This window comes from Mauremys mutica, chromosome 3, assembly GCF_020497125.1.
Source record: "Mauremys mutica isolate MM-2020 ecotype Southern chromosome 3, ASM2049712v1, whole genome shotgun sequence".
Lineage (NCBI taxonomy): Eukaryota > Metazoa > Chordata > Testudines > Geoemydidae > Mauremys > Mauremys mutica.
Genome location: NC_059074.1, coordinates 135220357 through 135245113, shown reverse-complemented (window position 1 = coordinate 135245113; position 24757 = coordinate 135220357). Strand labels below are relative to the sequence as shown.

The following is a 24757-nucleotide window of genomic DNA, read 5'->3' as shown; positions in this document are numbered from 1 at the left end:
CATATAGTACAGGAAAAGGGTTCAATATGATACCAGGCTCCAGGAAGTTGCCTCATGCAGTGTTGTTAGTCACCTTACACAGAAGGTGTGCTCCCAAAGTTACATGTTACAGCTGGCAGTATTTATAGGATAATTTTATCAGTTACACATCTCTTTACATGACAGTAAAAGGCAAGCCATCAGTTCATCACATCTCCTTAACTCGTTCAGTTCCTTTCCTTATCTCTGTTTTGGATACTAGCATTCAAGGTACTGGTGCATGAAAATACCTCCTATGTTTGTACCAGGGTAGAACAATCATATTTTGTCCTTTCCCTTTGGGACATTCCATACTGGCCTATGAAAGAAACTCCCTACCTGTTGCTAGGAGAAAACATTCATATGTACTGATCCTGGCAGTTTTCCTATCTACTTAAGCAAAAACGTACTTCAGCTAATGCAGGGTATTATGGCATAGTTAGCACAAATGAACAGAATTATAAAAGAAATAGGCCAATTTGGGCTATCTAATTGTTATTAATATTATGTGCTTAATACAGTCTCTCTCTCTCTCTGTATATATATAATATATATACAGACACACACGGTGCAAATAATACACATTATTACTATGACGAAGACATATGAATGTTTAAATACTTTGGGCCTTATAACAGCATTGTTATAACAGCATTGATCAATATATGCTGGGCATATAATGTTAAATTCCAGAGAGATGGGCCCTATACAAGAAACCAGGTAGATTAAATTTGACAAATACAGTACATAGAAAGAAGCTATAAAACTTATGCACAACATGATCAGGACTCAACATTTCTGACACTCCTTATCTCCCTTCACTCCCAAGCAGAATGTAATAAAACCATATGAACTTTAATTCATATGATTTCTGCTTTTAGATACGATAGCCTTTGACATCTCATCAGGGTTGTGAGCCATGTCAGATGAAATATGTCTCTAATTCTCAGAATACACATTTTTCCTACACTTTGGCCACTGTGTCCCAACTAAAACCATAGAGAAAAATAGTTACTATTTTCTTGCCACATTCCATTCATACTGTCAAAGTTGCTATTAGATTTTTTGTCCACTCCAACTATATTCTCCCCATCATTCCTTGATATTCTTCTCTACCTCAGCAGAGACGTTCAAAATAAAATGAATTTTCTTGGCAAGTATTGTTTGATGATATTTGATGTGGCATCTGTTTTTCCTTTAACAACTCGTTGCCCTCTGGATGTTCACTACACAACTAGAAATTATTTTAGCCATATGACAGAACATCCTCAAGTTCCATGCAACACAATAAGCAACATCAGAAGCTCCAAGGCCCTTCATGTGGAGCATGAAAGGGTTTACTCAGAGCACCTATTACTGCACCAAAATCTTTATTTCTAATAACAGTTATTAGCTGAGAAGCTGGTGTAGACTTGACTGGCTCTTCTGCAGCAGCCAATATCATTTTCAAGTCCTGTAATTTTTCAGTTGAGCAGCCTCTCATTTTCTAAATATACAAAGACACAAAAAAAGAGTCTGCAACACTATAGATGATTCCATCTTATCTAATAATGCTTTTAGAGAGACAGATTTGACAGATGGGGAGTGCCCAGAAACCCATAGACAAGATTAATTATTCTCCCTGCTTTTGTTGTGCTTTAGGATGAAAAGGTAGAAATCTGCTATCTTTTCCTGTTTTTCCTCCTGTTTCTTCCCATTTCCTTCCTTGTTTTCCTTTTTTCCCCTCTTGCTGGATATTACTTCATATTTTGTAACTTCCATCAAGCACATCTGACATGGAATGTCAGAAACATAAATCAGGAAAGTATTACAGCTTCAGAGGCAAGTGAAAGCTATAGCTAAGTTTGCAAACTTTTATTACAGCACACTATTTTATTTACTCATAGCTTTCTGAAAAAAAAATCCTATTGGGCTTTATTCTTAGCCTCAGCCCAAAGACAAATGTTCACAGAGAAGAAATTTGGTCCAGCAGTTAGGGCACAAACCCAGAACTTGGGAGACATCAGCTCAAGTCCCTCTTCCACTGCAGATTTCCTGAGTGACTTTGGGTAAGGCCTCAGCTTCCTATTTATAAAGTGGGGAAAATACTACTTCCCTATCTCCCATGAGGTATTGTGAAGATAAAGAACTCATTACATTTCTGAAGGTCATGCAAGTACCTAAGATAGACATAATTGAAGATGTGTTCATCCAGATGGGAAGAGGGGAATTAATATAGTTTGGAAAAGATGAAAAATAAATACTTCACATTATTATTTTAAGACATGGTTATTGCACACAGACCTGATGCTTGACAGTTGAAATGGTGCAGATAAATAGTCTGAATACTCAGTCGTACCCTTGCTTGGTTTGAGAAAGAAAAAGCATGTAAAAATACATAAAGATAACTGATTGAGGAGTTGCATATGAATGTGCTCATGGAGCAACTGCTAAAATTTCAGCAGTCTAATTAAGTCCCATACCCTTTTATACATTCCTGTTGCTTTAGTACTAAAAGGCTGGGGGCCAGCACAAGGGCTGCTCCTCTCCTGCTGATTCTGGGTACAGTTTTCAAGAGGGACTATTGGTTACTATTACAGTGAAACACTCACAAACCAAAAGTCCTCCAACAAATTGCCACAACATAGTATGCCACACTATGTTAAAGGCATGAAACACTATGTCTGCAGGTGTGAAAAAGTTACATATTCCCCCAGTTTTAAGGCCTCTAAATTCCTCCTGCATTCTCCAATATACTGAAAATGTCAAATAATCATTTGAAACAATGCAAATTTCTATTTTTTCCATTGCAACTATACAGCCAGCATAATGAAAATTGATACGTTGTTATTTTGTTAACCAAATCTTGCAGAAAACACTGCAACCGAAACAGAACAGGAGCAGGTAGGAACTCATCCTCTTTCCCTGCATCCCTCTTTACCTCTAGCCACGTAGCCTGCGGTATAAAGAAATTCCAGGGAAGGAGGAGCCAGCCCCAAGGGCCACGCCGACTCTTTAGCCAGCAGGGGCAAACATAAGCAATAGCCTTAGGAGATTCAAAAGCACAAAGAGGATATGGAGCACAGCCAGGATTACTCCTTCCCCTGGAAATTCCCAGAACTATACAGGATTGATTCCCCCCTACACTTGAGATACTAAGACCCAGGCACCACCTTCCCCCTGCTACTCCTAGCCATGTGGGCTCAAACAAAGAAATTCCAAGGAAGAGCCAACCCACAGGGCCACAGACACTCAAGCCAGCAGGAGAAAAGGCAAGAAGCAGGGACTGCTGAACAGTGATATCAGATCAGGCCACATTTCCACAGTTTTGACTCAGGACATTCCAATAAACTGATTGGACATTTGCTTCCCTGCTGCACCCTCCCTACAATCCCATCAGCTCAGACTTACTCAGGGGAGAAAGTAACTGAAAGGACTTACCGGTACGCCGGAGTCCTGTGTGGGGGCGTGGCCTCAACCAGAAGAGGCATTTAAAGGCCCTGGGGCTCCGGCTGTGGCTGGGAGCCCCAGGGCCTTTAAATCACCCCAGAGCTACCAGCTAGAGAGACGGCAGGGAGCCCCAGGGCTCAGGGGCGAAATAAAGGGCCCGGGGCTCCAGCCGCAGAGCTCCGGGCCCTTTAAAGCGCTGCCCGAGCCCGGCTGCCAGAGCTCCGGTGGTGATTTAAAATGCCTGAGGCTCCCCGCAGCAGCAGGCGCCCCGGGCCTTTTAAATCCCCACCTGAGCCTGGCTGCTGGGCTCCGGTGGGGATTTAAAGGGCCAGAGGCTCCAGCCGCTGTGGGGAGCCCCGGGCCCTTTAAAGTGCTGCCCAAGCCCCGCTGCCGGAGCTCTGGCGGCGTCACTTTAAAGGGCCCAGGGCTCCCCAGAGCGCTGGGCCCTTTACATTCCCACCCGAGCCCGGCAGCCAGACTCCGGTGGTGATTTAAAGGGCCAGAGGCTCCAGCCACTGTGGGGAGCCCCAGGCCTTTTAAATCCTCGCCCGAGCCCGGGTGCTGGACTCCGGTGGTGATTTAAAAGGCCAGAGGCTCCGACTGCTGTGGGGAGCCCCGGACCCTTTGAAGTGCCGCCTGAGCCCCAGTGCTGGAGCTCTGGCGGCAGCGCTTTAAAGGGCCCGGGGCTTCCCGCAGCGGCTGGAGCCCTGGGCCCTTTAAATCATCGCCCGGGAAGCCGGTCCAGTCCGGCACAGCATACCAGCTCTTGCCGGTATGCTGTACCGGACCGGCTTACTTTCACCTCTGGACTTACTCCACAGGTTCTCCATGCTCCTCACCTTCCTTCCCTGCTGAATGCCCTCTTTCTTTCCTCTCTCCCTTCTCTCTTCCTTTTTCTTTCTATTTACATAATCCCAGTTTAACAAAATCCACCTAAAGATTTTGAAAACAACGAAGAGATCCACCAAACTCTACTCCTGGAAAAAAGAATTGTGGCTCTAACATGATGTTTGCAAACTGTAACTCACTTCCTTCTGCGTGTTCTATCCTTTTCCTCGAGGTTGTGTCTGTTTCACCTAAATTTGAGCATGAACTATTACTCTAGGTTAACAGAGTTCCTAGCTGGGTTCTTGATTGGGCTTTACACTCTGTCAAAATACAAATAATGATACAGTCATAATGAGAACCCAATGTCAGAGCCTAATTGGAAATACCTTTACATACTAACAAACAAGAGCAATTTCAACATACACTTGTGGTATAAAGTTGGTTTGTTTTTAAAAAGGACAAATACAAAAAAGCCACCTTTACATTCATGCAAAGTTCCAAAACAAGGGAGTCAGGAAACACAAATTTTAAAGTTTCTACAGCAACACTAACTTGGCTGCATTGCATATCATGTGTATTTTATCACACACCTTCAAAAACATAAAATTAAATAATTAAATTGTACAGTTAACAAGAAAAATAGGAACATCTGTTATGTGGCTGAGTAACATTGCTGGAGGAATCTTAACACGTGTATTTCCTGACTTTAAAAAAAAAAAAAAAAAAAAAAAAGCTGTACAACCTTAATTTAGCATTAACACAGCATCTTGCTTTCAGCTGTTTAATTAAAAGAAAGAATTCTATGTAATTTCTCACATGCAGTTCAGTGCATGTCTCCTCTAGACACAACTCGCCCTCTAATTACAATAATTTTAGATATGCCCTTGATGTTTATGAATTCAGAAATAAAGCCTCAAAATTATAATCAACAAATAAAGAAAAAATGCAGTGCTACAATTTCAAGAGAAGACACAAAACACAGTGCAGGGACCATTTCAAGCTGCTTGGAATCCAATGATTTAAAGCTTCTGTGTCAGACAATTCTCCAAAACCAGGATTCAGAAAAGTTGTTAACAAATTACTCAAGTTTAAATAGGACGGAGATGAGAAGGAATTCCCTAGCCATTACTTGAGTTTATATTTTTTTCAAAAACACTGGTAAGGAAACCATTTAGCCACAGCAGATTCTTGTGAACATCATATTTAAATCATGCTGATTACTTGAATTAGACTGCAGGTTAAAAGGTCTATATGGTGATTGCACAAGAAAAGAATTCATGAAATCATGGCCCTGTTCAAGTCAATGGCAAAACTCTCATTGACTTCATTGGAACCAGGATTTCACCCATTCTTTTTCTTCTTTATTTCCATCAGTATATATTCACAGTGGATTCTGCGCCTCAAATACAGCTACAGTACAATATATTTCTGTTACCATACACTGTAGTACTCCCTAGGGATAAAGGCAAAGAAAGTCAGGGAAAAATCATACCTATAATCATGGGGGGAAATGCACATGGCAGGGGAAGGAAATAAATCAGAGGAAAGAGTTGAAATCATTGCAAGTTGCACGCTTCAACAAATTGCATTCAAGGAATGGCCCATTTTGTTGTGAGATGCATAAGTTCCACGGTAAAATTATGAATATGTGAAATATCTTGGATGCAAAACCAGACCTCTGCCCAAACATTCTGCTAAGGAAAGGGGAATAAGTAGCAGATAGCAAAGTGGGTCTAAAGTAAAACCAGGGCCACACAAGGAAATGGGATGAAATACGAATGGAAAAAGTAAAGGGCATTTAAGAGTGTGTTTCCTGGGACTATTTGGCCTTGAAAAGAATTGTAATCTATGGAGTGGAGGGTCAAATATGACCCAACGTTCAGGTTTTGTAAAATCAATATTTTACAAAAAACTTACATCTAATAGAAATGTTTCTGGAAATAAGTTTAAAAAATTGAATGAAAGCACTTTAAAAGATAGATAGATAGATAGATATTCTACTATTAGGGTTGCCAACCCTCCCGGATTGGCTGGGAGTCTCCCAGAATCGGAACTGATCTCCTGGTGGCTACTGAAACCAACCTGGGAGATTTTAATAGGCCGCTAAAAGTCCATTTGGCATGCTGCCCCCACCCAAGCTCCAATTCTGCAGCTCCCATTGGCCAGGAAACGTGGCCAATGGGAGCTGCAAGGCTGTGCCTGCAGGCAGGGGCAGCACACAGAGCCGCCTGGCCAACCCTGAGCCTAGGAGCTGGACATGCCGGCTATTCTGGGAGCCACCCGAGGTAAGCGACACCCAGTTGGAGCCCACACCCCAAACCCCCTCCTGTACCCCAACCTCCTCCTCCAGCCCTGAGCCCCTTCCTGCCCCCAAACTCCCTCCCAGAGCTCACAGCCCCTCCTGCACTCCAACCCCCTGCCCCAGGCTCAGCCCAGAGCCCCCTCCCACACTCTAAACCCCTCAGCCCCATCCCCCAGCCCAGAGCCCACATCCCCTCCTAGCCCTCTGCCCCAGCCCAGTGAAAGTGAGAGAGTGGGAGGAGAGCGAGCGACGGAGGGAGGGGGGAATGGAGTGAGCAGGGGCGGAGCCTCAGGGAAGGGGGTGGGACAAGGGTTTTTGGGTTTGTGCAGTTAGACAGTTGGCAACCCTATCTACTACATCATTATGCTTATGCATGAGAAACTAAACATGAAAACAACTAGAAGTAGGCCTTAAATAAAGAGAAATTACCATAATTAATTTGCATTGTTGTCCAAAGTTAGAGAAATGCAAAAGTATTTCAGCATAAACAAGTAGGAGTTTAAACTAGTGTAAATGGTGAATTCTCTGTAACTTGAAGACTTCAAATCATGATTTGAGGACTTCAGTAACTCAGCCACAGGTTATGGGTCTATTAAAAGAGTGGGTGGGTGAGGTTCTGTGACCTGAAATGTGCGGGAGGTCACACTACATGATCATGATAGCCTTTATGGCCAGAAGGGACTATGAGTCTATATCTGATATTAAAATTTGTTCCTATTGTAATAATCAAAGGAATTATCATTAACACAGAGATGAAGAAATGTGTTTTTAAAATGTATGATTTTTAACTGGGCATGCTGCCTTCAGCCATGGCAGTTATAAAGGATATTAGAGGAACAGGTTTTATTCCAAAGCAATATTCTTTTCAAGTTTTAAGAGAAAATAATACATCAAAGTGAGTTTGGTAAAGCTCTGTGGTTTTTCTTGGGAATAGACTGCTGGTAGCTACTGTGACATCTCGATCCCACTGACTTTTATAAATGAGATCAATTTGTATAACAATTGTCTTAATATTTTGCTTTCTTTCAGCTAATCTCATATCAATGATGTGTTCGTCTTTTGTGGAAACCAGCTAGCCTTGTTAGATCTTATTATATAATGTATTTTGGGTTTTTTAAACACACAGTAATTTGAATAGTAAAATCACTGATGTCTAAGTCCCATTAAGGCTACAACCTGCAAGGTGCTGAGCTACTCTTACAAGATGTGGGGCTCTGTCTGCTCTGACTTCGGGTGCTCAACATCACAATTAATATAATTAGTAATAACTTCTCTTTATTTATTTTTCTTTCTGCTTACCTTTGGATTCATTTCACCACTAGGGAAAAGCCAGCCATGCCTCATTTGTGTGTGATCATCTCAGGTTCAAAATTTAAACTTTAAATATATGCCCAAACTGCAAGCCTCCCTGTGCACTACTCAGAAGGGATTCCACTTACCATCACCCTGGATGTGAAAAGCTACCACTCTATTCCTCTGTATCCCTCACTAAATAAAGAGGATACATAGCTATCCTACTCATATTGTCCCTCCCAGAGTCTGCTGTCTCCCACCTGCCTCTTATATTCACTTGCCCCCCCCAGTTTATTCCCTTCCGCCGCCCCCTAGTCTCCTACTCAGGACATTCTTCTCTTTTATCTCACATTCTCTGTGTGACAGAATCCCCCCGGGGTGCAGCTTGGGACTGTAGGACGCTGTGCCCCCTTAACTCTCTCCAGCCTGGGCTCTCTCTCACAATGCCTTACTAGTGTCCAGCAGCAAACCCCTCCAGGCGCTGTGATCACTCAGCACAACAGCATGTGGAGCCCCGCACTCAACTGGATTGCATGAATGCTCCCAGAGCCACTCGAATTACACAGAGAAAGGCACCAGAGCCAAATCCCCCCCAGCTCCCAGCATTGTACCCCAGGAATATACCAGCTTGCACTGCTCAAGATGGGCAGTGCAGATTTATTAATTGGTTCACCACTTCAGCAATGGAAATTGGACATACATCAAACCTGAGCGGATTTGCCACACACTTCATACAAACTCACTGGTAAAGATAAACAGTAAAACAAATTTATTGCCTATAAAAGGTAGATTAAGTGATAGGCAAAAAGTCATTGTGAGCAAAAGAAGTAAAATATAACCCCACAGTCTAAACTCTCAACGCTATTAGACTGGGTAACAACTAGATTAAGCAGCTTTTCTCATCTCACTGGATATCGCAGTCCTTAATATACAGGTTTTTTCCTTAAACCTGGTCCAATCTCCTCTGTTGGAGTCTTGTCTTCTTCTCAGTGTCTTTATTGCTAAGTCCAAGCACGTCTCAGGGCATTGCTAAGTCTCCCCAAGCAAGGTTGAACAATTCCCCTGGTGTGGCCTAATGCAGATGAGTCACTGCATCCGAGCTCCCTTGTGGGACAATGGTTGTTGATGGGCTGATTGACACCCCGCCCAGGTGTTGGTTACTTTCCTTGCTGTTGCCTCTGAGGAGCTAATGTCTGGCTGATTCCCCAACTTATAGTATGTTTTAGTGACCACCATACAGCACAATTCTCATAACTTCATATACATTCATGATAAGAACATAAGAACGCTCATACTGGGTCAGACCAAAGGTCCATCCAGCCCAGTAACCTGTCTATCGACAGTGGCCAATGCCAGGTGCCCTAGAGGGAGTGAACCTAACAGGTAACGATCAAGTGATCTCTCTCCTGCCATTCATCTCCACTCTCTGACAAACAGAGGCTAGGGACACCATTCCTTACCCTTCCTGGCTAATAGCCATTAATGGACTTAACCTCCATGAATTTATCTAGTTCTCAATAATATGATATACATATATGGATCGAGAAATGACTTTCAGCAGGTCATAACCTTTCCTCTGATACCTTAGAAGGCATGCTTTATATGTAAGATCACAATTATGCAGGTTCCAGGATGTTCCCCCAAGGTATAGAATGTCACATCCTGCATCCCTTTCAATCTGCCTCCCACATTCCCTTGATTCCTCATAGTTTCCTAACATATCCCAACTCCCTACTGCCCCCATAGTCTTAATCCCCGCTCCTCCAGATTCTCTTGTGTCTTGTCTGGCCCTCACATGTCACAGCCTCACTTCAGCCACATTAGTTGGCAGCCATCTTGTTGACTTCAGTCACATTGCTCTATAATGAAAGATGGCAGCCATTTTGGTTAAGGATAAAACTTCACACGGGTGAAGGCAGAAATTAGATGTTCATGAGACTCCTTAAAACAAAAACTAAGTTTCACATGACTCAAAATGAAATCATGAGAGTTGGCAGTGCTGATGTTCCAAGATTAATCAGTCTTTTAAAAAACACATTAATATAGTCAATTGAATAGTGCTAAATAACTGCAAATTAATAATAATAAATACGGTCCAATAGTCCTGTCACCAGTATTTGAAAGAGCTGGCTGAGGGACTTGCTGATTGATTAATGTTGATTTTAAATAAGTCTTGAAACACAGGGGAAATTCTAGAAGCCTGGAGGAAAGCTAATGCTGTGCCAATATTTAAAAAGGCTAAATAGGATGACCCAGGTAATTATAGGCCTGTCAGCGATCACAGAGAAGATAATGAAGCAGCTGATATGGGACTTGATTAATGAAGAATTAAAGGAGGTTTGTGGAAAATAGATATATCAAACTAACTTGTAATCTCAAACAAAAAAAAGATATCAGGTTTGATTCATAAAGGTAATATTGTTGATGTAATATACTTAGGCTTTTGTAGGGCATTTGACTTGGTACTGCATGACATTTTGATTAGAAACTATAAAAAGATAAAATGAACATGGCACACAGTAAATGGTTAAAGACTGATAGGTCTCAAAATGTAATTGTAAACAGGGAATCTTCTAGTTTCTAGTGGAGTCCCACAGGGATCAGTTTTTGGCCATATGCTATTTAACATTTTTATTCATGACCTAGATGAAAACAAAGTCATCAGTGATAAACAGATGACACCCAAATTGGGGAAGTGGTAAATAATGAAGAGGACAGCTCACTGATTCAGAGTGATCTGGATCACTTGGTAAATTGGGTTCAAGCAAACAATATGCATTTTAATATGGCTAAGAGTGTGTGTGTGTGTGCGCACACACACACACACACACGCACGCGCGAACAAAGAATGTAGGCTATACTTACAGTATGGAAAATTCTACCTCGGCAAGCAATGACTCTGAAAAAGATTTCAGGGTCATGATGGATAATCAGCCATGGTGACTAATCAGCATGCCGCTATGGCCAAAAAAGCCACTGCAATCCTTGAATGCATGAACAGGATAATCTCAAGTAGGAGTAGAAAGGTTATTTTACCTCTGTATTTGGCATTGGATAACTGTGTCCATTTCTGGTGCCCACAATTCAAGAAGGATGTTGATAAACTGGGCCGGGTTGAGAAAATAGCCACGAGGATAATTAAAGAAAAGCTTGCCTTATAGAGACAGACTCAAGGAGCTCAATCTATTTAGCTTAAAGAGAAGGTCATGATTACAGTCTCTCACTACCATCATGTGGCACAAATATTCAATAACGGGCCACAGGTGCTGGCTTCCACTGGGCTCTGGGGGTGCTCAAACCCCCACCAGCTCCACCCCCACTCTGCCCCCCTAGTGCCTCTTGCACACCACTGAACAGGTGTTCCGCAGCATGCAGGAGGCACTGGGGGCGGGGGAATTGATCAGCGGGGCCTCTAGCGGACAGGAGGCGCTGGGGGGAGGAGGGGAGGAGCTGGCTGCCGATGGGTGCTAAGCACCCAGTAATTTTTTTCCCAGGATGCTCCAGACCTGGAGCACCCCCAGAGTCAGCGCCTCTGTAATGGGCTCTTCAGTCTAGCAGAGAAAGGTATAACATCATCCAGTGGCTGGAAGTTGAAGCTAAACACATTCAAACTGGAAATAAGCAGGAAGATTGAGAGTAACCATGGGAACAACTTACCATTGGTCATGGTAGGTTCTCCATCACTGACAATTTTTAAATCCAGATTGGATGTTTTTCTAATATACACGCTCTAGAAATTATTATGGGGAAGTTCTATGGCCTGTGTTACACAGAAGATCAGACTAGATCACACAATGATCCCATCTCACCTTGGAAACCATGAACAATCCCAACATTCACTTTTTCATTTATTTTATAGTGCACGCCACATTTTTGGTTCTTGTCATCAGGGTAAGTTAGCTTCCAAACGAGACCAGAAAATATTTGTATCTAAATTAACTTATTTAAAAAAAACAGCTTTAACCTCCTTTCCCACCACCCCCTAAACAAGCTTTTTGCTTACTATTAGTGCAACTGTAAACTTCATGCCAAATGCACAGCCATGCAATTGGCTGCAGAATCTGTCCTTAGCCACAGAAATGAACACAGAATCTAAGCTTTCATAATAAAAATGTTACAGGCCTGACTCGCCACTCTATAAATTTTTTACACCAGTGTAACTCCTTTGAGTAGGCAATAATATATTTTTGTGAAGAAAACCTTCCAAATGTGAACTGAGTGTAACCAGTGCAGTGATGTCTGACTTAGTCTACAGGCAGGCAACTGTGAAAGGTATAAACTCTCTCTCATTTTCCTTAAGTGTTAACTATGATCCTAATGATGGAAATGTAATGTCAGTATTGTTGACTGTTGTACTTCTGATCATTTAAGCAGACAAATTCAGCTAATATGCTTATTCATCACTGCTGAATGCAGTGGTCAATAGAGGGGAGGGAGACTAGGAGAAAGCTAGTTGCTGTCAAGAGTTGCTCAAGTGTGGAACTAGGCATTCAAGACCTGCCAAAAAAATATAGTCTCTTCCAATCCAGCTCACAAGGAGAATGAAAGAGAAGATGCATTTTCCTATCCCATGCCAAAAACCTCAGTCTCTTACTGTGACGTTTTCCTCAGGAACCCAGAACCATAAGCCACTGTGTTACCTTTCTGCCTCAGCAAGAGAGAATTGTGCTGGAAATTAGACTGTCTCCAGTTCCCTGCCACACCAGTCAGTACATCTCACCAGCAAACTCCTTGAGATTCTGACAGTCTATATCTTGCCCTTCAGATAACAAGGAGTGAATCCCAATTCCCAAATTCTTCAGACACACCTCTCCGCAGTGTCTAGTCCTTCTTACTGCGCACTCACAGAAATTATTAAGGTTGCTGCCTCCACACAGACAGAGCACACACCAGTCTGTTAGCTGAGGACATACACTTTACTAAATAACAGCACCGAGAAGGCTTATAGTAAAACTAAGAATAAGTTTATTAATAAAGAACAGAGACTTAATAAAAAATAAAAAATAATATAATAATATGATAATAAAAAAAACAGATTTGTTTACAAACAAAAACAGAACATGCTTTCTAATGACTAAAACTTAAACGTAAATAAGTTGCAATCATTGCCTAAGAAGTTTTCTCACTTACATCAAGTTACCAGCATCACTAGCCCTGTAGGCCGGAGGATCCAACTTTCACAGGCTCAGAAGGTGCTGTGCCTTATGTCCCCAAAGTGATGGATAACTAGAATGTCCTTTTCCTTTCCCTTATATTTTCCAAAGTCTACTATCTTTGTCTCTGTCTAAAGAGCCAGGAAGACTTCCTGGGATTGCACTCTGTCCCCTGATGTACTCACTGGTTTCCTCTGCCACTTATTAGGTTGGTGGGTTTGTTAACCTTCTATGTAAATGTACTTTCATTTACCTCTGCCTGTAATCAAGCTCGTCAGACAGGTAAATCCACATTCCTTTGTCTACAGCAGACTTGATTTATGCACTGCCTCCAAAACACATTTTAAGAACATATTTCCGGCACATATACATAACTCATTATACACAACCTGCACATATATTACGCTATAATATTCCTAACCAGCCCATCACCAGTTTACAAGATACCTTTTGGATATATATTACAACAACAATGTGTTGGAGGTAGAGAGGGTGTCAGGCCTGATATGAATTACATTACAGTGGGCCTTCTGCCAGTGGGCATTCGGGGACTCTTAGGGTCACACTTAGCTACCAACACCTCCACTTTAACCTTTAGCAATTTCTACAATTCGGTTACGTGTCATCACTACAAAAATCTGAAATATGAAAATTGGGGGCAGCATGAAACAATGAATTTAATAACTTGAGGGAAACAAGGACTTTTGAACTGGTTGTATTATTCCTTCTCTTATATAATTCTATAAAAACAACTTTTTTTTTTTTTTTACTTTACCCTGAAGCTGCTGCAAAATTTCCAGCCTGCCTCACTGGAGTACTACAAAAATCAACTCTACATACTTTAGGTCTAGCTTGCTACAGATTATACATAGCCTTGCTTAATATGCATATAGGTTGGGCGGGGAGGCGAAGAATAGTAAAATACAGCTTTAGGGCACCATCCCACTATGTGTTGTGCCATCTGACTTCAATCCAACACATGCTTAGATTATGTATGTGTGAAGCCCCATTTAAGTGCTCTTGCTGGATCAGGGTTGGAGTGCTCAGCACCCAGTAGGTCAAGTCACAGTATCTATGAAAAATAATATTGTTGCCTCTACCAGTTGAACGAAGGTATCATCACACACAACTTTTTCCATCTTCCTCACACACACACCCCCACTCTTCCACCCCATTCTGCCCTCCAACTAGTTGTTAATTATTAGATGGGTTAGGTATATACAAGTTCAAGATGAACCTGCTTAAAACTGCTCCCTCATTTGGATGTATTAAGGCAGACTAGTCTGTCTCCTATGACTACATTATTAAAGCTATTGAAGCCTATTTTGTAAGCCGTTGCTCCACCTGGCATTTATGGCAAAGATACTGGTCCCAGAAACTCTATCCTACTTTACTGCATTCATTTTTTTTTCTAAATTACTGAATATTGTCAGAACACTTAAATGAGCTCTCAGAGTTTCCTCCCTTCTCCACATCTTTACTTTTCAACAACCTACACACATTTTTAAATGGTTTTAAACAATTTTGAATAAGGGACATATATCACCACAAACAATTCAGCCAAATTCCAATGATACTACACTGAAGGATTGTAAGGGTTTGACAGAGTGCCACATGTTGCACACAGTGCTTGTATTATTATTGATTTTAGTAATCTTTAGAAACCTACTCAACCTACCTAGGTGTACATTCAAATAAATTTAACATGCACTAGAACACAACAGAAAAATAAACTATTTTAAAAAGCTGTCTAGTACAGAAGCCGTCATACTTAAATGATTTATTCATTACAGACATTTGATGCCAGGCAACAAAATCCAATAAAGTTGGTATTTTAGGACTATCTAATCTTTTGCCTATTTGAGAAAAAGGTTTAGGAGAAAAATATCTTTTTATTTGCTAACTGAGCAAATCTGATTCAGAAATCAGTGAGTCAGAATGGATATAGGATCCCGCAATGCAATTTTTATGCTGTCATTTTGCAAGGTAGAACTGGTCTTTGAAGACTTCCTGAAACAAAACACAATTCTATCTTTATGCCTAAAGCCTGCCTTCAGACAATTCCAAAAGTTACCAGCACAGATGATGCAGAATAAACATACCTCAAAACATAGCACAACTTTAGTATATACCGTATTTTCCGGCGTATAAGACGAATGGGCGTATAAGACGACCCCCTAATTTTCCACTTAAAACATAGGTTTTGGCCTATACTCGCCGTATAAGACTACCCCCCCTTCTGAGGCTGAAGGACCCACCACCGAAGACCCGGTAGGGAACCGTCCAGTGAGTACACCCCCCACCCACGTCCTGCCCCCCCCCTCAGAAACCACAACCCATAACCCCCCCTGCCCTGCTCCTTGTCCCCTGACCACTCCTTCCCAAGACCCCCAACCCTAACTCCCCCCCAGGACCCCACCCCCTGCCAAACTTGCCCCGCTCCCTGTCCCCTGACTGCCCCGACTCCATCCACCACCATCCCAACAGACCCCAGGAATTCCCATGCGGCGCCTACCCCTCCTCCCCCGCCCCAGTCCCAGCCCCGACCCTGGCCTCTTACCCCTGCCGGGGGCCAGGATCGGAGCCGCAGCCACGGGGCCCGGCTCCCCGGGCCCGGCCGACACCGGAGCCGGAGCCGCGGGGCCCGGCTCCCCGGGCCCGGCCGACACCGGGACAGGCGCCGCAGCCGCGGGGCCCGGCTCCCCGGGCCCGGCCGACACCGGAGCCGCAGCCGCGGGCCCTGGCTCCCCGGGCCGACACCGGGACCGGCGCCGCAGCCGCGGGGACCGGCTCCCCGGGCCGACACCGGGACCGGCGCCGCAGCCGCGGGCCCGGCTCCCCAGGCCGACACCGGGACCGGCGCCGCAGCACCGGCTCCCCGGGCCGACACCGGGACCGGCGCCGCAGCCGCGGGGCCCGACTCCCCGGGCCGACACCGGGACCAGCGCCGCAGCCGCGGGGCCCGACTCCCCGGGCCCGGCCGACACCGGAGCCGGAGCTGCAGCCGCAGCCGCGGGGCCCGGCTCCCCGGGCCGACACCGGGACCGGCGCCGCAGGTAAGCCGTCCCGCCCCCTCCCCCATACGCCCGGCTTACCTGCCCACTCCTTTTTTCAGGCTTCCCGCGAACATTTGATTCGCGGGAAGCCAGGGAAGGGGAGGAGAAGGAGGGCGGAGCGTTCAGGGGAGCGGTGTCATCTATTAAGCCTGCTCGGATTGGCTGAGTCAGAGAGGCAGGCTATTACAACCTTTGCCAATCCGAGCAGGCTTTGTATGCATTAATGGCATACACCAGAGAGACGCCTCCCAGGATTGGCTCAGCCGAAGCCTGTTTATACCCGGCGTATAAGACGACCCCCGATTTTTGGGGGTTGTTTTTTAGTTTCAAACGTCGTCTTATACGCCGGAAAATACGGTACATTGTGTACAAAATGTCCTATATCTAAGGCAGTGATACTCAGCCTGAGGCTCATGAATTGCAAGTGGTTCTTTAATGTGTCTCCTGCGACTCTTTGCAACACGTGATAGTAAAACACTGTGATTTAATTATTAACCAGTTTAAGTTATTAACCAATCAGGATGCTTTTACTACGTTGTTAACCAATTGTAGTTGATAAAATAATAATACTAGGTCAGCCATTTTTCTGTGAGAATGAGAGAGCGAGAGACACAATGAATTCACACAACAGTGGCTCTTTTGGATAATGTTGATCGCTAATTTGGCTCTTGAACCAAAGTCTCAGTATCACTGATCTAGGGAGATGAAATGCATGAGAAATAAGGGCAGAGCAATAAATGAATCCTACAAGGGAAATATTGAATCCTACAAGTTTACCACCCACCAAAATTGTCCAGACCTTTCTGATGTGTAGCTGTCAGTAGCCAAATGCAACACGTCAGATATAAAGTATGCATACATTTCTAACTGAAATTAGGCTCCACAGAAATCTCCCAGAGATGAGTGCATCCTCCTGTCAGACACAGGGGGTGGGGGTGGGAGTACTAGTCCGCAGTAAGATATAAAAAATTTTGTATGCAGTAGCTAAATTTGTAAATATTTCAAGAGGAGAAACATTTGAGACATGTTAATGTGTTTCCTAATTTCAGAATGGTGGACTTTGCACCCTTAAACTTCTTTTAATGTATGGGGTTTTTTATGTTGTAGATTAAGGTTAAGAATAAATGTTATTCCCTATTGTAAAGATACATCCCTATTTTCTTCTTTAATCTGTGTTTAATTTAAAGCTCATTAAATCAGTGCTTGATGCTGCAAGCCCTTATGTGTTATATCACTGCAGTTAAAGGAAGCTTTGCAGGATTTATACAAAAAGGTAGACAGGCAATATTCAAGATCCTCCCCCTACACCTCATTCCATTCACAACAGCACTTCTGGGGGGAAGCAGCTGTAGCAACAATAAATGCTACTCCATATGGGCCCATTATATAGTATCTAAATTTAATATATGCAGTCCTCACACTTCAAAAAGTTTCTCCATTTTGAAACCGTTCTAGGGTTCAAGACACATTCCATAAATTTTAAATGAGGAATACCACTGGAACTGGTAATATCTGCCAAAAAAACCCAAAAAAAAACCCTAAGTGCGACCACTGTAATTCTTTTCATTAGCCTAAAAAAAAAAGTGCTATATATTTTACACAACAAGGGCTATCTAATTTCTTTTAGCTATCTTAGAAAACAACTTGGAAGGGAAAAGTTCTTTTTAATGAGCAAACCTAATATGGAAATCAGTGAATCACAAGGAATATGGGGAGAAATATTTTTGAAACACTAAGATAAAAATAATTCTCTAATTATATGCTGTTTCTATTTTCCTATCTCTAAGCAGCATTTCACATCTGTATAAGTGTATATCCTATCCTGGCCTGCTTCTCTCAATAATTAATAGATTGCATTAATAGATTAAAAAAAAGTGTACATAAACATCTTCACTTTTCCAACTTGCCAACAAACCCCAAAAAATCAGTTATCTGCCCTGCTATAGTGCCTGAAACTAGACTCGCAAGTCAGTATTTAGCCACCTAAATATGAGCTCAGAAACCTAGTTCCAGTAACCCTTTTCTTTTAAAAAAATCTTTTTATTGTTTTTAAGTCCCAGGAGAGAGAACCCAGAAAAGTAAACATGAAAGGCACAAACCTTAAATCTGCAATGCTATAAGCAAGAAAGAAGAAAAACATAATCAAGGGATCTCTTGGCATAGAATAAAAGTTATCCAATTGGCATTTGGCCAGAAAATAAATTAATGCCATATTCTTGAGAAAAGTTTAATGGGCTCTTTAATTACCTCAAATGTACAGAATTTTGATTTTACCTCCCATTTCATTCATTCATATGACTGCTGATATGAGAGACAGCAACTCCCCAGTACTGTTCCCTATCACCATGCTGAGGTGGTGGTGAAATGTAACGATTTAGAAGAAAGATTCACATACTGAATCACCATTACAAATTCCTGCTGCATTCTAGATTTCCTTCAGAGTCTCCTATCAAACAAATAAACTATGCCCCCCAGCTTGTAAGATCTTGCTATATCACTTCCTGAGGCAGTGTGTATGCTTCGGAATGTGACAAAACTGATGAAGTTTGCATACAGGTCTTTGTGGACATTAAAGAACCAAATCAATCATTAGAAGAGTACACGGTCAGTCCTGCCATTCTGTCCATCACAACAGCTCAGTTTCTAGCACAGTGGGCGTGAAGGTCTCTTGGCATTTATGCTCCCAGATTTAGTTTTGGCTAAGGACACAAGCAAAAAGGTGACTCACAAGTCATTAATTTAAAAGTTGCTAAGTGGTTGAACTTGTTTCAGTTTTCTTCCAATTTCAGTTCACTTGCTTGATGTTCCTGGATTAAGTCCACTTCCAATAGAGTTTATTACTTTTGCAACTGTAAAGGAAGTAAGGTTAATGAAACTGAAAAAGGGAACTCCAGAGGAGGCTGTAAATTTCATACCAAGAGTTAATCCCAATGGGATCTCTCCTTAGGATGAGCGATGTCTGTATCAGTCTAACATGCTGAAATATTGTAATATCAGTGAGTGTCAAAATTAATTCAATAAAGCTTGTTACTCCTCTATGTGTTTTAGGCTTCAAGACCTACCTTCGCTGTTCTTCTCCATGTTCCCCTGAAGGGACAGTCAGGCATTCATCCATGTGACCATGCAATAGCCTCAGCACATCACCTCCTATCAGATATCCTTGAATGAAAGGAAGAAGAGAGAGTCATGTATATTTGTCTGAGCTGAACCACAAAAAACACATTCAAACAACGTTAAAGGCTCACTTTCTGGCTGGCCTCAAAACAGTCTCCAATTGTTCCACGTATCCACACCATGGATGCATATACAGATATGAGACCTGCAAGCACTCACAAGTGTGTGTGGTACACAGCACATGTGAAATTGAAGACAGCAGCTGGAAATAAAGACCGCACTTAAATCTCAGCAAGTGAGAACATCAGGAAATTGGAACCTTTTCTTTCAGCCCCATTTTGCTTGTGCATGTGGTACTAAAAACTGACTGAATGTTACGATAGCCTCACAATGCTTCCTATAATAGGATGAGCTAAGAGGACAGAGATTCAGTCCATTTCCAATTCAATTCAGTGAGATTTTATTAGCCTGAAAAGCTATACTAGTGTTGCCAAAATGTAATAAATTCAATGCCTAACCCTGAATTTCTCCTTGCTAGTATGGATTTATATCAGGATCTGCATCTGTACATGATCTGAGCGCTTAATTGCCTTGGTTTTACTATAGTACCAAAATGGAAAATAAAATTGTCATTGGCATCCTACTGGTATAAAATCTTTGTATCAGATATTTTGTCGTTGGATAGAAACAGATTTAGCCACATTATGGAGCCAATCCTGCCTTTATCTCCACAGGTGCAGTACTAGTGCCTGCTCTTTCATGAGAGAGGGAGCAGGAATTGGGTGCATGCGCCTCTGGTGCAGCACAGAGTCCAGCTCTTTGCATGGCCATGCTCCATGATCCTGGAGTAGCCTCCACAGAGCGGTTCTACTGCCACTATGCGACAGAGGTATGTGAATTCCTCGCCTCCTCTTGCATGGATCTTCCCAATGTCCTGCCAAGATCCTCAGCCTAGGCACTGCGGACTCAATTTGCCCCTTTGCAAACCATTCTTTATATGTATTTGATGCACTTATATGTTCATAACCCATTTGTTTTTCTCCCAGGTTTTTAATTCAAAGGACAGCTGAACAGCCAGATTCAGGTGATGGGAGCATTTTCCTTAACAGGAAAAAAAATGGTTTTTGTTTTATTTTTTAAATGAATGGGAGGGGGAAGGAGAATGTCTCATACTCAAAAACAGTTATTCTACTTTTGTTCAACTATTTGAAAAGACATTTATCTTTGGGTACAGAATTCAGCCTGAAAAGTCTTCATTCCAAAAAGTTATGAACATGTGAAAATGGGATGCTAGAAGGGAAATAGTTATGTAATCTTATAACAAGAAAGGCTGGATAATTTAGCTATATTGCAAAGCAATTACAGTGTACAGAATTTCAAATATAAATGTTAAAAGTAGCACATGTATGCATATTTGAAATCAAAATGTATGCTAAGAAAAAATCCTTTCAACCCTATATGCTCTTGAACAAATGCACTGCCTTCGTTTAAGCTTCAATATTGGATTAGCATTTGGCTTTCTTCTCTTATTTTGAAATATCACAAATTTATTTGGGGATTTTCAACAGTGAATTTTTGATTTGTATGTAAAGGATTTTGATATGATAGCTTATTATGATTCCTTTAGAGTCATTACCAGATACATTTTAACTTTGTAATATGGATCCATATTGGGGTTAATACAGATGCGTGTATTCAGACTTGTGCCCATCTTCAAAAGGCAAAACGCTGCCCAAAGCAACTCTTTTTAAACTGCCCCCGTGCAAGTTACTGTACAGTCTTTTTTTACTTGTAGTTAAAGACCCACTTCCACTAATCAACTTATGTTTGCTGATTCCTTAACACAGGTTTGTGAAAAATAATGCAACCAGGTTTTACATAGTAACAAATTAATTTAAGTTTTGGCTACGAATGCCGATTTCACATCACGGACTTATGATCTGTACATTTTTACTTAAATAAAAGCCATTGTTAACTTACTGAAATGTTTCAAAAATCTGACACAAATGTCTTGTTTGTTTCTACAAACTAATATAAAACAAAGGGCTAAAGTTATAACAGTATTAAAAAAAAAAGAGAGAGAATGGAAAATGCTGACCCAGAACAGGTGTTCTCTGGAATTACATACACCTAGAACCAATAACTTTGTGGTTTGCGTTCACCAATGTCAACGTATTTTATAGACATTAATTAAATTAATGTCATCCTGCACTCTGGGATAACAATTATCCATATTTTAATTAGAGATAAAATAAGGCACAGAGACCAAGGTGATTTGTCCAAGGTCATACATAAAATCAGTGCTTTAACTTCAAGATCATCCTTCCTTCACAAAGGACAGACCTAATTACAGTAGTGATTGCAGGCTTTGCTGTAATGAAGTCTTCACTAACACTAATTGTTCCTGACATTACCCAGATGATCACCTATGCAAGGGAAAATGCTGTTCCCAAAAATTAAGTCAGTTAGTTAAAAGCCTTGTATCTATAAAAGAGGCAAAAAGGAAAAATTGTATTGACTTGAGTTTCAATCAAATGCTCTGATACAAAAATTTAAAACTGGCATCATTTTCATATGATCTTCTGTGAGTATGAACACCTCATCTGCTACCACTTTTCAGTCATGCATTGATAATTGCCTAACAATTCACTGTAGCAGACACCATTTTATTCAAGCTCTGAATGTGTAAAATGGCTCTGTTCCCCTCACAGAACAAGGAAAAAGAAGAGAATTGGTGTTAATGACAGTGTTAATCAAATCAGAACAAAACCAACAGCAAAACCTGCCAGAAAAATCTGTCAGTTACAAAAATTTAAACTGGTGAGTGTTATTTTATTTTAAAAAAAAAACCCAATATGCATCCTGCAGTAGATTGGGAAAGTAAGGATGTTTGTGAGTTTGCTAAAATGCCTCTCAGTGCAGTATTTATAAAAGTAAATCACAAAATTTACTTTCTAAAGAATTACAAATTATTGAGTTTTCTACCATAAAAGATTATTTTGTAAGAAAGATCCCTCTTTCTCCTCCGCCTCCACCCACAGATGTACTAATGTGTCACGGTGTTGAAATTCAGGATCCTTTGCCCAAATTTAACAGTTGAATAAAAATCTTTCTAGACCCTAAATATAACAGACCCATTCTACAGCCTGTCCCGTCCTGGCTCTTCCTCATCCATGGTCCATCCCAATCCCATTCTCCTCACACAAGCAGTCCCATTCTCCTTGCCAGGGGCGGCTCCAGGCCCCAGCATGCCAAGCACGTGCTTGAGGCGGCATGCCGTGGGGGGCGCTCTGCCAGTTGCCGGGAGGGCGGCAGGCAGCTCCGGTGGACCTCCCGCAGGTGTGCCTGCGGAGGATCCCCTGGTCCTGGTGGAGCCGCGGGACCAGTGGACCCTCTGCAGGCACGCATGCGGGAGATCCACCGGAGCCGCGGGACCGGCGACCGGCAGAGCACCCCCCGCGGCATGCCACCGTGCTTGGGGCGGCGAAATGTCTAGAGCCGCCCCTGCTCCTTGCCCAGCAAGTCCTAGCTCATCCTTCAAGACAGATGCAGGGAATGAACCCAGGCCCTTTGGATTTATAAGCATGAACATCTACTGGCTGAGTTAAAGAACAAGGCCCTTAGCTAGAAGCAGTAGCAAACTCATAATCCTCTAAATGCGGTCTAACAATTAGAGGTGGACAAATAGCCTCACTGTTAGTGTGGGCTACACACATATATAGAAATTGTTTGGTAACCTAAATACAGGTGTCACTACCACTTCTCCCTATATGTATTGCAACCTTAAGATTGATATGGGAGAGTAATTTTAAATTTGGACTGTAAAATATTCTATCATTTATTTTCAATATTAATGTGACTTTAGGATAAAAATATTTACTTCATTTTTTTCCATTCCTTAGAAATAAGTGTGTAGAAAATCATTACTATACCCTTTGGCACAATTTTTATCCTTTGTTTTTGGAACATATTTTTTACATCCATTTGTGAGATCAAATGTTCATGCAAGAGAAACCCCGTTGCTACAGTACACAAATCACTGGCAGATTTTTAGGGGGATGTATTTAATTCACAGCCCGGGGGATTCTAATAACTAAAGTCAAGTCAATCTTACCTTGCGCTACTTCACTTCCTGAGCTGATTGGAGCTACACTCCAGAGTGTTTGCTGGAAGGCTGCATCAACATGTAAGCTACCGTTGCCATAAGACAGATGCTATACAAAGGAGAGAAATTAGATATTTATTACAGATTTTAAAAATTCCTATCAGATTTTAATTAAATCACGTGGAAACATTCATTCAGTATTAACACACAGTAATAGTCTCCATTGACTTTCACAGGCCAGGTTTACAGATTCAGTACATTATATCACAGGGACGCATGTACAGTAGCTACAAAAGAAAAATAAATCCTCTGACCCATCCAAAATTGTTATATAATCCAAATCGGATTAATTTAATTTGATCTCTATATATAAAGCCAATCAATATGTATCTAGGTCCTTAGTTCACAACCTACAAACATCTGCTCCTGTCCTATAACATTATCATTTTTATGTAGGGTCAAGCAAGACTCTGAAGTAAATCTATCCGCAGATCCTGAAGGATGGGCATTAGCAATTACCACAAATGAAATACCACACCCTATAAATGGCAGTTACAAGAGAAGTCCAATGAGGGGAGAATTACAATAATCTAGGCTAGAGGTGATAGAGGTGTGAGTGCCCCAGGCATAGTCCACATTAGAGAGAAAAGTATAATCTATCTAAACACCACAGAAATGGCAAAGTCAGCCATAAAGTTAGCCCATCTTAACTAAAAGCAAGGAGAAAACATCCCAGGTGGGAAGGATTAGTTTTATCAAAATGGAAATCTGCCCCTGTTTTTTATACATATTTTATATCACTTCCCCTTTGATACTCTCAAAATGATTTTTCAAGATATTCAAAAGTCTCTCGTAATTTTATTTAGCAGTATCCTGGACCATGAATCCATTTGATGACTTTCGGACACCTGAAAATGAAAGGTGGTTTAGCCCTACTCAGCATAGAACATCAATGGAACTTGCACTTGTTATAATTTACAAGTTGGCTATACTAGAATAGAGATTGTCTATGGCTTCTTCCTAAGAGGGAGGCAGAAACTCTGGTGCCAATTCATTGCCTCTATCACCACTACTAACATCTCCTCTGAGTGTTTAGACTCAGTGGTTGGCTATTCATTTCAATCTGGGAGCAGATTATGGATTTTCTAAATTTGGCCCTGGTTTATTCATCCTCCGTGCTTCTCAATGCACTTGGGGGAAGAGATATGCTTCAGGGTTTCCATCTCGTGAATTAACTGCATGTCTGAACTGCATTCACCATGCCAATCCAATCTGTATCTGCTGCACCAATCACCAAGATTACTCTGCAGAAGTATGATGCAGATACAGGTTCTCGCTGATCCAAGTAAGGTACGGGTTATATCAAGCCATTACAGAGGAGAAAATATATATGTGATGGGGAAGTAGGCAGAAAAGGGAGGAAAATACCCTCTGAAACAATTGAGTGAATAAGAGCATA

The 24757-nt window shown here is 41.9% G+C and overlaps 1 protein-coding gene across 1 annotated transcript in view; it reads right to left on the bottom strand.

Annotated features, from left to right (window-relative positions):
- RYR2 (ryanodine receptor 2) overlaps nt 1–24757 on the bottom strand; it is a gene marked incomplete at its 5' end in the record, with an annotated part of 534914 nt that overhangs the window by 405489 nt on the left and 104668 nt on the right. The window contains 2 exons of the mRNA XM_045010317.1: nt 19142–19238; nt 23308–23407. Of these exons, the coding sequence (XP_044866252.1) occupies nt 19142–19238; nt 23308–23407 (197 nt within the window). The remainder of the gene's footprint in view (nt 1–19141; nt 19239–23307; nt 23408–24757) is intronic.